The 19281-nt window shown below is 35.8% G+C and overlaps 1 protein-coding gene across 30 annotated transcripts in view; it reads left to right on the top strand.

Moving 5' to 3' along the window:
- Nucleotides 1–19281, top strand: part of LOC117993850 (serine/threonine-protein kinase MARK2-like) — a 249498-nt gene that overhangs the window by 151519 nt on the left and 78698 nt on the right. For 25 of the 30 annotated variants that reach the window (XM_069507091.1, XM_069507092.1, XM_069507093.1 and 22 more), the window contains one exon: nt 3690–4606. The exons of the other annotated variants lie outside the window; for them this stretch is intronic. In XM_069507091.1, the coding sequence (XP_069363192.1) occupies nt 3776–4606 (831 nt within the window). In that variant the 5' untranslated portion in view covers nt 3690–3775. Of the gene's footprint in view, nt 1–3689; nt 4607–19281 lie in introns of those variants that run through there. 30 annotated transcript variants of the gene reach the window in all.

Below are 19281 nucleotides of genomic sequence, written 5' to 3' on the forward strand. Positions count from 1 at the left end.
TACGAATCACAATAGGTTACATACACAATAGGAAAAAATTACAACATTTGAAGCGCAAAAAACCTCAGACAAGCGAGTTGTAATTATAAACTTGACGTATTAAGTAATTCGCGATATTGTAACTTGGTGGTTAACTGGCGCGTTGCTTGACGGCGAAGCCAGAGCCGGGTGAGTCATGCCGCTCGCCATCTGTCGCAAGGCATCAAGGTCCAGCTTTGACTTAAACATCGCGGCCGATTTGTGACGAACACTTCCCACGGATACTCGCACTCGTTACCTAAGTTACTCTTGATATTTTTAGGGTTCCCTACCTCAAAAGGAAAAACGGAACCCTTATAGGATCACTGTGTTGTCTGTCTGTCTGTCTGTCGGTCTGTCAAGAAACCTACAGGGTACTTCCCGTTGACCTAGAATCATGAAATTTGGCAGGTAGGTAGATCTTAATTAGAATTAGATCAAATTATTTCCTAATGGTAAAGTATAATAATGTGGTTGTTATCATAATCCTTATGTATGTCTATGACTTGATTGAGATTATAATTTTCTTCTCTAAAGTTGTACTCCCGAGGTTTAAAGATGAAATCTTGACAAAATAAATACTAAATAGGAATGGCAATATAGCAAAAACGTGCTTAGTTTATTATTATCAGTAGATAGCTTTAATATGACTTGACGTGTTTATGTTAATTTTATGACCCATAACCTGCCCATAACATTTTTAAATTGTGTAGTGTAATACTCATCTTATATAATATTATGGTACAGTACGCGTCCGAAAGTGATGAACATCGGTCTTTAGAATGACATTTCATCTTTGTAGAGCGTTGTCTCTGTCACTCATACCCATATGACGCTTTGTCGGTTTCAATAACCGAGACAGTGCTCTACAAATCTGCTGTCTCCTTCTAAAGATCGATGTTCATCACTTTTGGCCGCGGACTGTAGGTGCCCAAATACATTAGGCACCTACTATGATATTATGCTTCAGGAATGCTCGCAATACAAAGAGGATCACATTATGACGTGATCCTCTTTGTATCACAGGCCTGACAAGGGCTTGATTAATTAATATTGTTGCCCAAAAATCTCTGATAAGCGTTATTATAATTTATGTTACGGAGAATGTTTTAGCTGGTACTAAAGTGTAGGTGTCGTCCGCCTACCGTTATAACCCGGAGTCTGTCGTAAGCAGACTGTCACAAAATCAAAGCACTGTAGCCAAGCAAATGTTGAGTCCAGGTTATATATTTCCTAATTTATTAAACTACTCCTACGGAATCCTACAGAATTTACAGCGAATCGACCTCTAATTCATATCACAAATCGACGTTTTAATAAAACCGCGTCTGTTATTGTATGTTCCTTAATTTAATTTATTTTAAACCAACTTATTGTTCACAAAATTACAGAGGGTTAGAACACAGGATACATTTAAAAAAATAAAGGGCGACCTTATCACCTTCTACGTGAAATAATAATTGCAGATGGAATTTTATTATAAAAGTTTAGTTATGGAGGCTTCGTTATTCATAATCATTCCCTAACATTTTTAATGATAAAGTGTGATTATATGGCGATCGAAAAATCAGCCTTACAAGAATAATAATATTTCAAGACCCAACTTTTCTAATATAATACCTATTAAATAATGGATCCGAAACATGGTCGCTAACTATGGGCCTCATAAAAAAGCTCAGAGTCACTCAGCAGACGATGGAGAGAGCTATGCTTGGAGTTTCTCTACATGATCAAATCAGAAATGAGGAGATCCGTAGGAGAACTCAAGTAACCGTCATAGCTCAACGGGTTGCGAAATGTTTTCAAAATGAGGAAATGATTATTGGAAATCGTGTTGTGTTGTCATTACGTGTTACGTATCTCGCTTTGTGTTCGTCTGTTGATACAAGTGTCTGGGTGTCGGTGTTATCTATTTCAGGTGTGTCTGCCGCAACAGCTTTGTGTGCCGCTATGGGGTACGGTAAACGGTTTGCTGCCATTCGTATATTATTAACAATATTGTTTGTCTCTCTCTTTACAGATGCAGTGCTAGCTGGCGCTCTCGCTTCGACTGCATGCCGAGGATTCTTTTTCGTTTCGCTGTTGAAGTAGTCTAGAACTCGTCATGCATCATGAATTAATAGATTCGAATAGATTCCGAGAAACCGTGAACGTTGACAGTTGGCAGTCTTATGTGGTTGACATTCAATCTACTCGTTCGAAACGTTTTTGCTCAACGTTTCTGATACGATCGGCTAAGGTGTGGAATACCCTTCTGGCCTCCGTGTTTTCTGCCACGTATAACCCAAATATTTTCAAGGCATCTTATAATAGTGAATAGGCATCTTCTAGGCAAGCGTGCTCCATCATTGCATTTTATTAGGCATGATTGTCGTCCAGTCTCGCAGTAAAAGAAATCTTTAAGCGTTATTTTGTCATGTCAACATCATCGCTCAGTATTCTCGCAATCTTTGCTCTTGAATGAGTAAGGAATACATTTCGGTTGAGTTAAGAAAATAAATAAAATTATTTTAATCGGTTGAGATATTTATTCGATAGTGAATACGGAATAACCCATTATGGAGTTACTCTTCTAGTGACTCCTTTTCGCGATCTTGGAATTAATTCTTGTGTTACTTCTTTAGTATCTCTTGAATATTCGTCATGCAGTTAGTTTAATTGATTATTCAAAAATTCGTTTCAAGGTTCTCTTAAATTTTTTCATGTCCTACTTGATACGTACGTACGTATTTTTTTTGTACGAGGAAAACGAACCACTTCATTAAGTTATTTTGTAATATTCCAACCCCTACTGACTAATTAATGAATGTATATTATAAGCTGTTACAATTTGTGCTATTTGTCAATGTCGTCTAGTAGTCTAATTAAATCTATAAAAAATACTTTTATATTTTAGCAGCAGGCTATCATCATTTTGATGATAGCCGGATGATAGTATCTTTTGACTAAATCGTACAATTTTACGAAAACTTTATTTATTGTGTTACTTCAATTTGAAAGTAAGGACGTCAGCTATACTTATCTCTATTACCTCCATTATTATAATAATGATGTAGGTAACCGATTTGATTGCACAGTATAATATTATTTTCTTATCTCTGCGACTGTTTGTTAAAGCGGCCGATTCTTATCGAATTACGTTTAGTTACAGTCGACTTGTCTTTTCACTTTTTATGCCTTCGTCTGATTAGCTTTGCTTCTTACGCAACGGTCGTGTCGAATTTCCTGCTTAATTAAATATTTCCAACCAACTGGAATAATGATTCTTTTTTCCTTTTTAATATCTAAATGATAGATATCTAATGTGGTGTTTAGGCGATTGGTGTCTAACATGTTATCGATTCGATACTAATAATGATTAATATCGCGGCATTTACGTCACTGGAACTTTAGATTTTTCGTTGAAATGACGTCAGGTTTCTTGGACAACAGTTGTTTAAATATTTTGTGTTGTTTTGTTAGATTGTGTTTCATAATAGTTCTTTTGTTAATGTCGAAAGTAGTCTCTTATTTTTTTTTAAATAGATTTGTGTGCCGCACGTTTTGCACCAATTTTTAATATTCATTAGTCGTGTTAATTTTATCTTTAATCTGTTTGAATACTGTATCGAACTAGGTGTCACTCCAATTACGTCGAAGTAGCTCATTGGTCATATTGATACGTGTTTCAGATTTATATCGTCGCTATGAAACTCTCGGATAAATGTAGTCAATCGTGATACAGTGTGTAGTGTGATAAAAAACTGATAACAAGCGAATGGGAATTGTAAAATCCAAAATGGAGAGGAAATTGACTCGCGAGGATTTTATGCGGAAGAGTTTCCGAGCGCCTAGAGTGTCGCCCGCTCCAGATCCATCGGCGACCGTTAATGGAGCGCCACCACCTTCACCAGTTTCCTTATCAATGTTGGAAAGGACACCACAGACTCCTAGAGCCGAATACGCGGTCACAGCATCCGGTATAGCTCCTAAAAAACTAGAACTGAACAGAGCACATCCCATACATTTAAAATCATTCCAAGCAGAACCTCCTGATGATAATGGTCCAGCACCTCCATCAGACGATGTTTTACGTAAACTAGAAAGACAAATAGGTGAAATGGAACGAGGATTAGAAAGAGCGCAAAACGGAACTGTCAAAGTTGACGAAAGGGTCCGTTATGCTGAACATGAGAATTTACTACGGACTGGGGTGTCATCCGTAGGAGGTGGTGGTTACTTACCAGCCGATTCTGATACAGAACACGATTCAGTACCATTTAATAGAAATGAAACTACTAGAAGTAGTACAGGAGCCGCTGCTCCGGCAACTAGACCGGCTACTAGATTATCTCGAACAAACTCCGACACACAACAGCATAATTCAGTTGCTGCTACAGCAAGATTAATGAGGAAGTTAGCGGATGGTGGTACCAAGGATGAGAAAACTAAGGTGATTTCAAGGAAAGCTATCCAAGCGAGGATGGAGAAGGTTAAGAACTCTGTGGTAGGGACGAAACATGAACACAGGGTGCTGGCGGAGCATAGAGCGGAGCCGACGTCGCCGAAGAGTCCAACCTCGCCTGTCTCACAGCGCTCTTCAGTACAGGTAAAAAAAATTGTGAACGTCCCGTGAAAGTGATGTTTGTGTACAAAATAGTAAAGAAAAAAATACAATAAACTAATCTTTAGGATAGTTTAAGACACTATTTATGTTTTCTGTTACTCGTTAAAATTTGAATAATTTTGATTCGATTGCTTATCCTTGGAATAGTCAAAAGAGAACTAAATATTTTTTAAGATACATTTAAAAGGTAACAGTAATTTAACGATATAAATCAATCTTAACGAGTAGAGAATAGGGATTTTTATCGAAGAATTTTTCCGAAGAATGAAGCAAAACTATCTTTCGAGTATGATGTTGGAAGATACTTATATCAATAAAAAAAACTCTTGCGAAAGATATCATTTACTTAGTTAATAAATATTTATTTAATCTTGTATCAATGCCACCACCTAATTGAATTCAATCGCATCGCGAGGTCTATAAAACGTTTTATGCTAAAGCCAACGTTTGATTGAAGTTGCTTACATCATAATACGTCGAACGTCAAGAATCAAACATTTTTCCAATCTGCCCACTCGTCGCACGTGCTTTGTGTATATTGTGGTATACAGAATAAAGTGTATTCGGGACTAATAGGAATTAGCATTGAATAACTTTGCGTAGTTGTTTGGCTTGATGAATTGAGTCGCAGGCTACGCGACATTGACTAGAATAAAAGGTTTTAGTTAGAATACACACCTATATAAAAAGAAGTTAGGATACACACCTGTATAGAAATAGATAAGAAAGATATATGTAGATAAAATTTATTTTAAAAGTTCTTTTGAATCGTCAAGTGAGCTAGCACTGGTTCAGAATCCCCTTCCTAAGTTCCTTCCGAGAAGAAACAGCAAGACACTCAGCGGTTGTTTTTTTCTTCTTTGCGCACGTTCATTCTGTGTTTATGTCTAGCTGGCTTTAATTATGGCTTTATGGCTTTGGTCCAAAATAAAATGAATTAATTAATAGAAATTCAAACTATACCTAATAGACAACATGAGTAGAAAGTTTTCTCTAAATTTACAGTCGTAGCTATACCTACTAAATGATGCCAACGAATTCATCGGAGGGATTTAGGTTTTAAAATTTCGTGGGAACTCTTTGATTTTCCAGGGCACGTCCGTTTTTAGCCTACGTCCGTCCCTGGGATACAAATCATACAAAGTGCACCAAATTTCGTCAAAATTGTTTAACGGATGGGCTGTGAAAAACTATCAGACAGACAGACTGATGCACATGTGTAATATTAGTATGGAGATAATAATTGTATTTGAAGGCGAACTATTTCGTAATAAGGGTGCTCCATCGTTTTAGTTGCGTCATTGACCGATTAGTTATTGTGTCACCAATTAAAATTGACGTTATTGTTCAAAAACGATCTGTAATCTTTTGACATAAGGCTGATTTTTAAAACACTACCGCATAGGATTACTGCAATGGATCTTTAGTAGCTCATTCTTCAAACGAAACCGAATAAGAGTAATTTTATTGGTAGGATATTAATTAAGTGTGAATTCGTTATGCGATGAGTAGGGTTGTCAATTTATTTTAATTCATTATAGGCTCACACTTGATCATAATCACCCTGATGGTGTACAGATATTATTTCTTGTCAGTTCGGTTCTCAGTGAAAGTTTTCACTAAAATATACATAATATTGACCAGGTCCCATTTAATATGTATACACCACTGCTTTTTAATTACCATAAAAATTTAAGGGCGAATGTAGGAAAACTGTGTTTTAAATATGCAATCAGATACTTTTTACATTAATTTGTTTTGTTTTTAAAATATGTGGGTTTTACTTTCGCTACGAATAATGAAACTTCATGTCAACCCCGCCCGTCATATGTTACCTACACGCTAACAATATTATGACTAATTATTGCTATTTAATTTGGATATTTTAGGTGTTAACTATATCGTATTCTGTCTAAGCAGATGTTTTTTCTAGTACTAAATAATACTTCCCATTCTTTATTTTAAAGTCGGTTAGAGCGTTTTGCTTAGTAACTTTTAATAAGAACGAAACCGTACAAATTACAATATTTTCAGCGATCGCTAAGAAGTAGATACAAAGGAAAAGGGTGGATAAGGAAAAGTGTATTTTTTATATCCACTCCGCACCTTATTTTCTCAGCTACACCATGTCGACTCGAGACATAATAAAACTTTTTTCATTTTATCTTGCAGACTCTTTCCTTGTGATATACACATACACACACGCACACACTCACACACACAAAAGCATACACGCATACACACACACAAGCATACACACACACTGTTGTAATTTTATTATTGTATATACCTACATTTATTCTAAATCTATTCTGTTAAAAATAGTTTTAATTATAATTTTAAGTAATCTCTTTTGGCCTTCTGTTATAACAAGATTTAAATTTAAATAATAATTATGTATTTACGCTGTAAAAAAATAAAAAAAAAATAAAAAAAAAATATATTAAAATTCGTACAGCTTCCTTCATAAATCAAACATCGTATGTACCTTCACCACAGATTTTATTGAAAACTATAATATGATGCTCGTAACTTTGTGTGTGTGGATTTAGGTTAAAAAAAAATTAAAAATTCCATTAAAACTCTTTGATTTTTCGGAATAAAAGTAGCCTAGCTCCGTAGCTATTACTCGTGCGGCTATATCTCTACCAAAAGTTAAAATTAGTTAAACGGGTGGGCCGTGAAAAGGTAACAAACTGACAGATAGACAGAGTGACACAGACACTTGCGCGTTTATTATGTTACTAGGAAATATGTATTGAAAATATTGACAGTCTTAGAACAATTTCAGGATCAAATCCGTTGGTTTAAACAACCTCAGTATAGTTTATTTTGTTCTAAAAACTTATCAAAAAAGATTTTCTTTTATTAACCGACTTCAAAAAAGGAGGAGGTTCTCAATTCGTCGGAATATTTTTTATGTATGTTCCCCGACTACTCGAAGACGCCTGGACCGATTTTGAAAATTCTTTTATTTATTTATTTATTAAAGTACCTAATGATAAATGTAGAGGTGCCAAATGACAGCCTCTTTTATCATTTTATGAAATAAAGAATTGCATTAGAATAAAATAGATTAAAACACTGTTCACAACCCTATTCAAATAGTCGTTAAGTGCTTCTTCGGTTTTGAACAGTGATAAATATAAAATGTTCCCAAGTGAAATATGGCAGTATATAAAAATGCCATATTTAGTTTGATACTATAATGATGCTTGGCGGAGATTTTTGTGCAAAACTCGGAACATGAACTTAAATTATTATCCATATCCATATTTGTCACAAGAATCATAAAATAACAGAAATGGATCCGCACGAGTGTTTATTTATTTATCATAAACTATTAGATATTATATAGACTTCTCGATCATTATGCTATTAATTTAAATGATATTTATTTAGTGTTAAGCTCATAGCACCTATCCTCCCAAAAATGGTTAAACTCACTAATAAAGTAAACATTACAAAAAAAGTCCTATGAAAAACCTATCCAATGCCAAAAGTCGATACAACCCTTTTTGTAGAGTATTGTAATTTGTAACAACTACTGTTGTCTTCTAAACAAATACATATTTTTGACCAATCTACTTGGACACTCCAATACGAACCTAGTATATACCTACTACATAGTATAAAAAGTGTTGTAATTTTGTCACAAACTGAATGACTAAATATCTCTGTTTTTTTTTTACAGGTAAGCTCAGACAAGACAATCTTACTATTCAGTAAAACTTGGATTTAGGGTAAGATATTATTTTAATAATTTCTAGATTATTTTTAATGCTATATGCAAAACAATGAACATAACAAGAAAACCTTGCGTGCAGTGTAGTTCACACGCAATAGAAGTGAATCTTTACGAAAACTAAACTTACGTGACAATTCGAGATAGCAATCGGGGTACGAGGCGGGGAGACGCCCCGCACACCTGCACGTCACCTGCGCTATCTCCCACCGGGTTATCGCGGGGGCTGTGCGGATGTGCGGGGTGTCCCTACCCCGATGCCTCGACCTTGTAAGGGTGGTAAATTGTGTCGGAATAGAAATATACCCGGATACGGAATAATCTACCACCTTACAAAGATTAGAGGAAAAAAAATAATTTTAATTTACTTTACTTGATCTATCTACCTCGTAAAGAATAGAAGCTAGCCGTCGACTCCCTTGTAATGCATATGAGGTGTTATAAATGAAATTTGCTAGATGTTAGGCAAAATTGTTTTTAATGTAACTTTTACCGGGGTCGCTTAATACAGAATGATGGCTAATAATGCTTAGTTATTCTAGCTTAATGCCAAGACTTAATTTAGATACATTAGAATGCCTTAGGTAGATAGTACATAAATCTATGTTTTAAATTTAAGATGCCATTGGCATGGAATAGACAATGACACAGTAAAATTCATAAAATTGTTTCAAAATAAAAGCTCAGTAGTAAAGACAGGGTTCTTACTGTACACATACACTAAGAAGGTTCACTAAACTGTTGCAGGATACAAACATTTGCTTACTTGTAGGTGCGAAGACTGCAAGGTAGCTGGACGGCATCGGCCAAGATCCAAAACTCAATTTATTTGATTCTTCACAACCGAAATGTTTCATTCAAAGATTTTCACCAAGTCTTATCCATAGAAATTAAGTTGCCAACGTGAATGTGCAAAAGAAATAAATACGAAAACCGAAAACTAAAAACGGAAACTAAACGGAAAACTGAAGCTAAACGTAAAACGTAAACGTAAAAAACGTAAAATCGTAAACCCTGTAACAAAGAAAAACAAGATTATAATTTGTGCTGTGTGAAAATTTCGACACGTGGAATTTTCCCGATCAAACACAACTCACCTATTGAACTCCTGGCCACCAATGGTTTTCAGAAGTCCACCCACAACCCATTTTCCTCATTTATTTGGGAAGATAAAATAACTGGAACTGGAATGAAATCATAAAATTAGGATTTTCTCTAACCAAACCGCCATTTTGTCGAATCCACATTACTTGATTTTTCACTCACCATAACTGATGAAACATGGAAATACGTTAGGATGACTACATTTAGAACTATTGTATTTTTCCAGGCGAAGCCATGGGCGAAAAGGAATGAGATTTTCCTGGAACGAAAGAAATTCGTCTTCACATGTTGACTCCAGGAAAATTCTAAATCTCATCAATCGGTGTTGCCAGACGCAACCCGAGTGTCGCCGCTCTCAGTTAGTTTGATCATAAAGCCAATTCATTTTTGAATATTTGCGGAACCTAAGGATATATTATAAGAACCGTTTTGTTAATGACTTAACAATAAACAAATGATATTATGGTTTTATTTAATTATTTTGTTTTATTTATACGACAATTGACAACGAAGCAAACGCCATCTATTGTGGCTCGAATGAACTCTGAACATCGACCCACGCGTAGTTCTGCACCTTGATGCTAGGTGGCACCAACATACTTTGAACAAAATAGATTTTAATTAAAAGCGAAACGCTAATTAGTAGTTCAAAATTTACAACGTCACAATACTTCCCCTCCTACGAAAAGGTTCAACAGGTTGAACCACGCTGCCCTCAGCGTCATCCAACAACTACTAACAATTTGCCTGAAACAAACAAACAAAAAAAACACAGAAGTTACGCGTGAACGCACATCTACTACTAACAAGGAAAATTGTCTAACAAAATAAATATACTGAAAACAGTGTAAGGTTTTATACATTATACTTAACTACACAACCCTAACTTCTAAAAAGAATATATACAAAAAAAACTTCATGGTGTCTAAGACACTTGAGTGGAAACATCTTGGCATCATTCTTCAGCTGACTGATAGAATGCGTCTAGGCCTACGGTGGTTCACTCTTTTAAACTACCATCTTAATATTTGTTACTCAACAAATACGGAAAATCTGGTTGTGAACGGGTCCATCTGATATGGCAACCGTTCTCTATCCCATTCGGAAAAATAAAACCGAATCAAAATCGGAATATGAGAAAAAAAAACGAAATAACTCTCCTAGAAAATAGATCTCGGAACAGAATCGGAAAAAATAACAGAAATGATCCATTATCTAGAAGGAAAACGAAAACAAAACACAAAACCCCCCCTTTTCGTTATCCCCAAAGTACGATATTTGCATTTTTACTTTCTCAACCGGTTGGTCTACCACAAGCATTCCAATCATCACATATTCATCCCTACATACATCCACTACATTCCTCCTCAACTGAACCATGGTAATGTAACTGTTAACTCAGAACATCACTACACTCATACAAATTCCTAATTGAATATTGATAACTTAAATATTCAAACAGTTTAGACCAAACTAAGTAATGGCAAATATCTACTTCTTAATATCCTTAATATGCCAAGTGCCTATTGGGTGGTTGTCAGCTACTCTAACTAGTTCATAAACCAAAGGTGACAAAACCTTGACAACCCTGCACTTTTCATACTTAGGTGCTAGCTTAGCTGCGAAAAAATTTGTAGCGTCGCTTTGTGGATAGGTCTTTTTCCACACTATATCCCCAACAGAATAGCTTGCAGACCTACGCCTTAAGTTGTAATGCGTTGCATACTCTGCATGAGCCTGAAACAAATTTCTCCTAACCTGACCAAATATGTCCTCCAAAGATCCAAACTTTCCTGCGTATTCCTCCCTTGGAATTCCGGCCTCGTACTCCTTATCCGTGTCCTTATAGAAGGAACCATTTAAAACCGGTTCTCTAGCGTGGACAAGGAAGAACGGGGAGAATCCAGTGGATTCATTAACCGCACTGTTTATGGCGAACTGGACCTTGTACAGGTTTTCGTCCCAGGACCTGTGGTTATCTTTCACAAAAGCGGCTACAGCAGTCATAACAACCTTATTGTACCTCTCAACAAGGTTAACTTGCGGAGTGTACAGTGGTGTGTAGTGTAATTTCGGAATATTATAACGCTTAATGAGATTACGGAATTCAGATCCTGTAAATTGGGACCCATTGTCCACAATCACAGTCTCTGGAACACTATGGTTCAAAAATACAAAATTCTCTAGCGCTTTAACAACAGCGGCACCTGTGGCACGCCGTAACGGAAACAACATTGTATATTTCGAAAAACAACACGTCACCACAAAAAGAAATGTAAATCCTGATTTAGACCTAGGCAAAGGTCCGACTAAATCAGCCGAAATGACCTGAAAAGGTCTCTCGCAGACTTTAGGCTTCCCTAGCAGACCTGGAGTGGCTGATGTCGTGTGTTTATACGCAGAGCAAGTATCACAATTCTTAACGTACTCAACCACGTCCTTATACATACCACGCCAAAAATATCTGAGGGATAATCTGCGATGAGTTTTGAACACACCAAAATGACCTGCAGTTGCATCTGCATGGTTTTGTTGCATAATGCTAAGGATGTCGTTCTTGTGGACTACCTCTTTCCAGTCGAACTCACTGAGAAGCTGGTATTTACATTTACTGTAACGATATAGTTTATCGTTCAAAATACAAAAATTCGGAAAATTTGCTGGATTGATTTTACAGCCATTAAATGTTTTGTCATACCAGTCATCTACCAAAACTTGTTGACTAGAGTTATCATTACGATCACCAACTACATCTACGTGTATGAGTCTCGACAAGGTATCCGGAACTACATTATCACAACCCTTCCTATGTTCGATAACAAAATTATACTGTGATAATCTACAACCCCATCTGGCGAGTCGTCCTGAGGGATTTTCTAAATTTAAGAACCACTTTAGGGATGCATGGTCTGTGATAATTGTGACTGGCTTGGAACCAAAATAAGCCTGAAATTTCTCCACTGCAAAAATCACAGCTAGAGCCTCGCGTTCCGTCGCGCTGTAATTCCTTTCGTTTTTATTTAGGCTCCTACTGACATACGCAATGGGATGATCGCAACCATCGGTTTCTTGCGTTAGCATACCGCCAACACCATATGCAGAAGCATCACAATGTATTTTGAATGGTTTTTCAAAGTTCGGTACCGCAAGAACAGGTGCGGTTACCAACGCATTCTTCAATGTATTAAATGCTACCTCTGCCTGTTCGCTCCACTCAAATTTAGGTGCGTTCTTTCCTTTACTCGTTAGTCTATTGAGTGGTGCAGCGATGGTTGAAAAATTCCTAATAAAGCGCCTGTACCAAGAACAAGTGCCTAGGAAAATCTTTACCTCCTGTGCAGTTTTTGGGGTCGGAAAGTTCAAAACTGCGGCAACTTTTCCAGGATCTGTGCGTAAACCAAATTCATCCACTATATACCCTAAATATTTCAAAGAGTTTCTAAAAAAATTACATTTATCAAAATTTATGGATAGTTGAGCCATTTTTAGTTTATCCAGAACTCTGTTTAATAAAATTAAATGGGTTTCAAAATCAGCAGAACAAATAACAATATCATCTATATAACAAAATACTATTCCATTTTCAATATCACTACAAAAATTTTGATTAAATAACTGGTCCATTAACCTCTGCTGTCGTGCTGGTGCACCGCATAGGCCAAACGGCATGACTTTAAATTTGAATAACCCTCTACCAGGAACTGTAAAACTGGTTTTTTCCTGAGAGTCGTTAGCTAACGGAATTTGCCAGAAACTTGAACTTAAATCAATCGATGATAAAAACCTTGCCTCTTTCAAGCTATCTAGAATTTGTGGAATTGTATTGAGTATGAATCCCCCTTTGTCACTGAATTTAATTTCCTGCAATCTAGGCAAAATCTCCAGTCTCCATTTGCCTTTTTCACTAAGATTGCTGGGTTATTCCAAGGGCTTTCACTCGGAGTAACTACGTCCATTTCCAGCATCTTATCTAACTCTTTACTTAAAGCTTCCTTCTTTTCGGGAGAAAGTGGATATTGTTTTATTTTTATTGGCAAGGCATCACCGGTGTCAATAACATGTTCAATTAATTTTGTTCTACCCAATCCAATTTTCGTTGAAGAAATATCTAAAAATTTATTTACTACAGACTGGGCTAATTCTTTCTGTTGAGATGATAAGTTTTCAAAAGAAGTGATGGTATAAATTTGTTTATTATCAATCGCACAAATATTGTAAAATTGAGAAGGTGCCTTAATTAATTCTAAATTATCAAAAATTCCAGGGGCTAACTGAAATGTTTTCCAAAAGTCACAACCAAAAATGACATCCGCTATTATAGAGGGTACTACAAAAAATTTTATTATGTGAGTTACGGAATTATAAGTAATCGGAATAAACATATAACCCATGCAATCAAGTTTGTCTCCATTTGCCACTGAAAATGTGGTATCAATACTGCTATGCAGTTTATAACCGAATCTCAAAAAAACCTTGTGCGCCTGGTTACCCAAAATTGACGCGCAAGCACCGGAATCTAGTAAACCTGTAATCTCAAAACCGTCAACAAAAACCTTTAAATGTGGCCTAAAGTCTCGTTTATCCACTGAATACAGAACTGTGTCAGGTAAAAGGGATGTTTTGTTGTTAATGACCAAGTTCTTTACTTGTGTCTCTGCACAGTTCTTACTAATTAGTTTTTTGAATTTTTGTCCGGAGCGGGTTTACTAATCGCCTTTTTACTACAACTTGGACATGTCTTTACTGTAAAGTTCTGACGTCCACACGAAAAACATCTAATAAATTTCGGGACTGTCCTGCAAAATTTAAAGGAATGGTTACCCTTGCCGCACTTGTAACATAGTTGTTTATTTGTTTTCGTAAAATCAGTGCCTTTACTTGTATCAACCTTAGGTGCAGGTGTGACTGAAAGTGTGTTTATCTGTTTTGTCACTTGTTTGTAAGCAAACTCTGAACTTAAAGTTGCCTTACTGTTAGTAGGCTCAGAAAATAAGGCGGAACGCTGCCTCGCAGCCTCTAGTTTGCGACACTTTTCCTTCAACATTGCGACAGACTTAATGTCAACAAGAGCTAATTGTTCTGAGTAAAAAGGGCGAATATTATGTAATAAAATTTGTAACTTTTGTTCTTCGGAAAGTGGTGTTGACAACCTTGAAAACATGCAAAACATTACAGCGAAATAGATAGACACAGGTTCTTCAGAGCCTTGTGTTCTTGCTCGAATTTCACCTAGCAACCTGTAGTCATAATCTACTGCATCAAATTCCTCTAAAAATAAAGTTTTCAATTCTGACCAAGACGAAACTTGACATTTGTTGCCTCTGTACCATAACAATGCTCGGCCTGTAAAAAGATGAAATGCAGAAACAAATAATTTTCCATCTGAAACGCCATAAGATCTTTTATATTCCTCAACGCGTTCGATGAAACTGCGCGGATCACCCTGTCCGTTGAAATTTAACTTCCACTTGGCCACATTTTTCTCACCAGTGTAGTCAACGGCGGTACTCTCGGAATCCAGTGATTCGTCGTGAGACGACTCATTGTCAGCATCTAATCTGGAAATCAAACTCTGCAACTTTGTATGTAATTCACTCTTCCTACTTATTAAGCTGAGTTCGGAACACTGTATTCTCAAAATTCTAAAGTACAAATGTGAAGCTAAAGCTTTAGACCTACAGAGGGCATGTCTATCTTTAGTGTCAGAACACTTTTTTAATAAATCTTCTAAGTCTTGAAGTTTTTTAGTAATAACCCCTAACTCACTTTCAGAAGAGAAATCTGTCTCTAAAATTGATTCAGAAGGAATTTCCTGAATTAATTGTTTTAACTGTTTCTTTAAACCTAGCACTGTAGGTGCTGGAGTTTCGGAACGAATGGATACCTCATAACACAATTCGTCCTTCAAAAGTGAATGAAACTGGGCAAAAGTCTGTTCCATTGTGTTAAGTCAAAACACATTTAACAAAATATCGAGCTTGTGTAACTGTCTATGTTTAGCCTTATACAAATTGGTTAAACACAAACACAAAAGAAGTTATTTAAACTATTAAATATACACAAGCAAAATACACAACAAAAACAATATTCTTAAGTCTATCCTAACTATTTTATCAATTATGTTCCTATTCCAAAATATTGTTAATAATACAAGCACATATTATTACTATAGTAAACAAAATATAACAAAATAAAACTTCCCAAAATTGAATAAATGATTGTAAGGTGCAGTATCACCTTTATGAGTACACAGTGTGTTACAACCTTTACAATTACAAAAGTAAACAGGCAACAAAGTTGCAATGAACTCTGACTAGCATATTATCTTTCAAAAAAAACAAAGAGATTGTGCAATGGTTTGATGGCTGTTACTTTACACTTTTAACACATAACCTAAAATACAACAAAATCTGTTTCTAAATGTCACTTTAAACTACCAGCATTCAATTAAACTTAACATGTTTTGTGTGTGAAGTAGCTTTTATCATAACCTTAACACAGCTCTAAACAAAATTTCAACAAAATAATGAAGTATCAAGTCACTGAAAAAAATTGTTCATAACTTCATACTTGAACTTAATGTAATCTCTGAATATAGTTTATATATTTAGTTTCACAAGTTGTAACTCTTAGTATTTATAAATGTATGTGTGTAACTAGTTAACGGCACATAGCGTTTCAAAACTTTAATTATACTAAGTTACCGGAATTTTCAAACATAAGATGTACTTACTATTGAAAGCAATAGCCAACAACAACTCAGTTAAGCAATGTTTATTACTAAACTGAAGGCAAACATTCACTTATACACCTCCAAGGTAAGTCAAATAACATAATTGAACGGCATAAGCACCATTTATAAAGTGTTAATTAAGTAAGAGAAAACAAATGTTGGACTATACTCAGAAAATTACTTAAACTATCAAACAAAATTTCTAACTATTAGTTATTATTTAGTTAGTTAACCATAAAAAACAGCTTAGTGCTCTTTGCAATGTGTCACTACTTAGAAAATTGTACAATCAGCGGAGTACATTTCATAAAATTCACAAAATTTCTCAAAATATACTGAAATAACTATATAAAAAAAACGTTCGGGCGCCATTTGTAAGGGTGGTAAATTGTGTCGGAATAGAAATATACCCGGATACGGAATAATCTACCACCTTACAAAGATTAGAGGAAAAAAAATAATTTTAATTTACTTTACTTGATCTATCTACCTCGTAAAGAATAGAAGCTAGCCGTCGACTCCCTTGTAATGCATATGAGGTGTTATAAATGAAATTTGCTAGATGTTAGGCAAAATTGTTTTTAATGTAACTTTTACCGGGGTCGCTTAATACAGAATGATGGCTAATAATGCTTAGTTATTCTAGCTTAATGCCAAGACTTAATTTAGATACATTAGAATGCCTTAGGTAGATAGTACATAAATCTATGTTTTAAATTTAAGATGCCATTGGCATGGAATAGACAATGACACAGTAAAATTCATAAAATTGTTTCAAAATAAAAGCTCAGTAGTAAAGACAGGGTTCTTACTGTACACATACACTAAGAAGGTTCACTAAACTGTTGCAGGATACAAACATTTGCTTACTTGTAGGTGCGAAGACTGCAAGGTAGCTGGACGGCATCGGCCAAGATCCAAAACTCAATTTATTTGATTCTTCACAACCGAAATGTTTCATTCAAAGATTTTCACCAAGTCTTATCCATAGAAATTAAGTTGCCAACGTGAATGTGCAAAAGAAATAAATACGAAAACCGAAAACTAAAAACGGAAACTAAACGGAAAACTGAAGCTAAACGTAAAACGTAAACGTAAAAAACGTAAAATCGTAAACCCTGTAACAAAGAAAAACAAGATTATAATTTGTGCTGTGTGAAAATTTCGACACGTGGAATTTTCCCGATCAAACACAACTCACCTATTGAACTCCTGGCCACCAATGGTTTTCAGAAGTCCACCCACAACCCATTTTCCTCATTTATTTGGGAAGATAAAATAACTGGAACTGGAATGAAATCATAAAATTAGGATTTTCTCTAACCAAACCGCCATTTTGTCGAATCCACATTACTTGATTTTTCACTCACCATAACTGATGAAACATGGAAATACGTTAGGATGACTACATTTAGAACTATTGTATTTTTCCAGGCGAAGCCATGGGCGAAAAGGAATGAGATTTTCCTGGAACGAAAGAAATTCGTCTTCACATGTTGACTCCAGGAAAATTCTAAATCTCATCAATCGGTGTTGCCAGACGCAACCCGAGTGTCGCCGCTCTCAGTTAGTTTGATCATAAAGCCAATTCATTTTTGAATATTTGCGGAACCTAAGGATATATTATAAGAACCGTTTTGTTAATGACTTAACAATAAACAAATGATATTATGGTTTTATTTAATTATTTTGTTTTATTTATACGACAATTGACAACGAAGCAAACGCCATCTATTGTGGCTCGAATGAACTCTGAACATCGACCCACGCGTAGTTCTGCACCTTGATGCTAGGTGGCACCAACATACTTTGAACAAAATAGATTTTAATTAAAAGCGAAACGCTAATTAGTAGTTCAAAATTTACAACGTCACAACCTGTCGCATTTACATTCATTACAAATTCCTCCAAGTTTTCAACAAATGATACGAGAGATTTATGGTTACTAATGTAATATGTATAATAGTAATAAAACTACAGAAATTTTAATTTCAAAAATATGTAGGCTAAAATATATTCGTGGTAAGTGAACATATTTTTGCAAGTCTAATAAGAACTTCATCAAGAAATCCTTGACAGAAAAAAGTAAGTATAAATAAACAAAACCCTTTAGAAATGATTAAAAATGCTAATGAGCGTCGCCAGTGCTAACGAGACGGGCGCGGCACTGACGCGGCAGGGCAGGGCCGCGCCGAAAAGCGTGTTTCGTCTAGCGATGGGCGATCCATACGAATAAAAATCGAATCAAGCTACGAATTCACGCCGAATCAGCTTCTTAGCTTATACCAAGCTCAAGTTCGATTGTGCATGGAGTGCAGCCTTTTATGAGACAGCTCTACCAAGTACAAGCTTGATGTATTGGATTCGGTGGACTCGACCGCGTCGCGTTAGAAAGATACTTTGACTTTGCTCAAACTTACAGAATTAAAATGAGATGGATTTATGTGAGGGACATAGATCTATCTCGTTTCAACTCTATGTCTGAGCATAGTTAAAATACGCTCTATAGATTTTAGCCACTATGTCAGTCAAGCCTGTTTTGTGGAAAAGATAGGAAATATAGCGATTTAAGGTCAACATTGCTTAATAAACGGGATGGACAAAATTTGCCCCAGGCTGAACTATGCCTATCACAAACTTAATGCCATGACTCCAAAATAATATGTGACTTTAATAGAAGATTATTACTATTAAATGGCACAAATAAAATCTCTGTATATTTATTAAATATCACATATATTATCATCTCTGTATATTCTGGGGCACGTGTCCATACAATTTTTGTCCATCTCCTTTACGCGATGGATAGGTGTGCGTTCACACCTCTCACTAGGCCACTCATCTCTCAGATAGGAAAATAAAGCGACCTTATAGGTTGATGTACAACAAAGTAAGATTACGAGGAGACCCGTTTCAAAACTCCGCGGAAATGATTAAAAATGCTAATGAATGTCGCGGATGCTAACGACGGGAGCGGCTCTGACACGGCAGGGCAAGGTCGCGCAGAAAAGCGTGTTTCGACCGCTTTTACCTTTTACCATATAAAGGCATTGAGATAATGCATTGTTTCTCGGT

The sequence above is a fragment of the Maniola hyperantus genome, chromosome 25 (assembly GCF_902806685.2).
Source record: "Maniola hyperantus chromosome 25, iAphHyp1.2, whole genome shotgun sequence".
Taxonomy (NCBI): domain Eukaryota; kingdom Metazoa; phylum Arthropoda; class Insecta; order Lepidoptera; family Nymphalidae; genus Maniola; species Maniola hyperantus.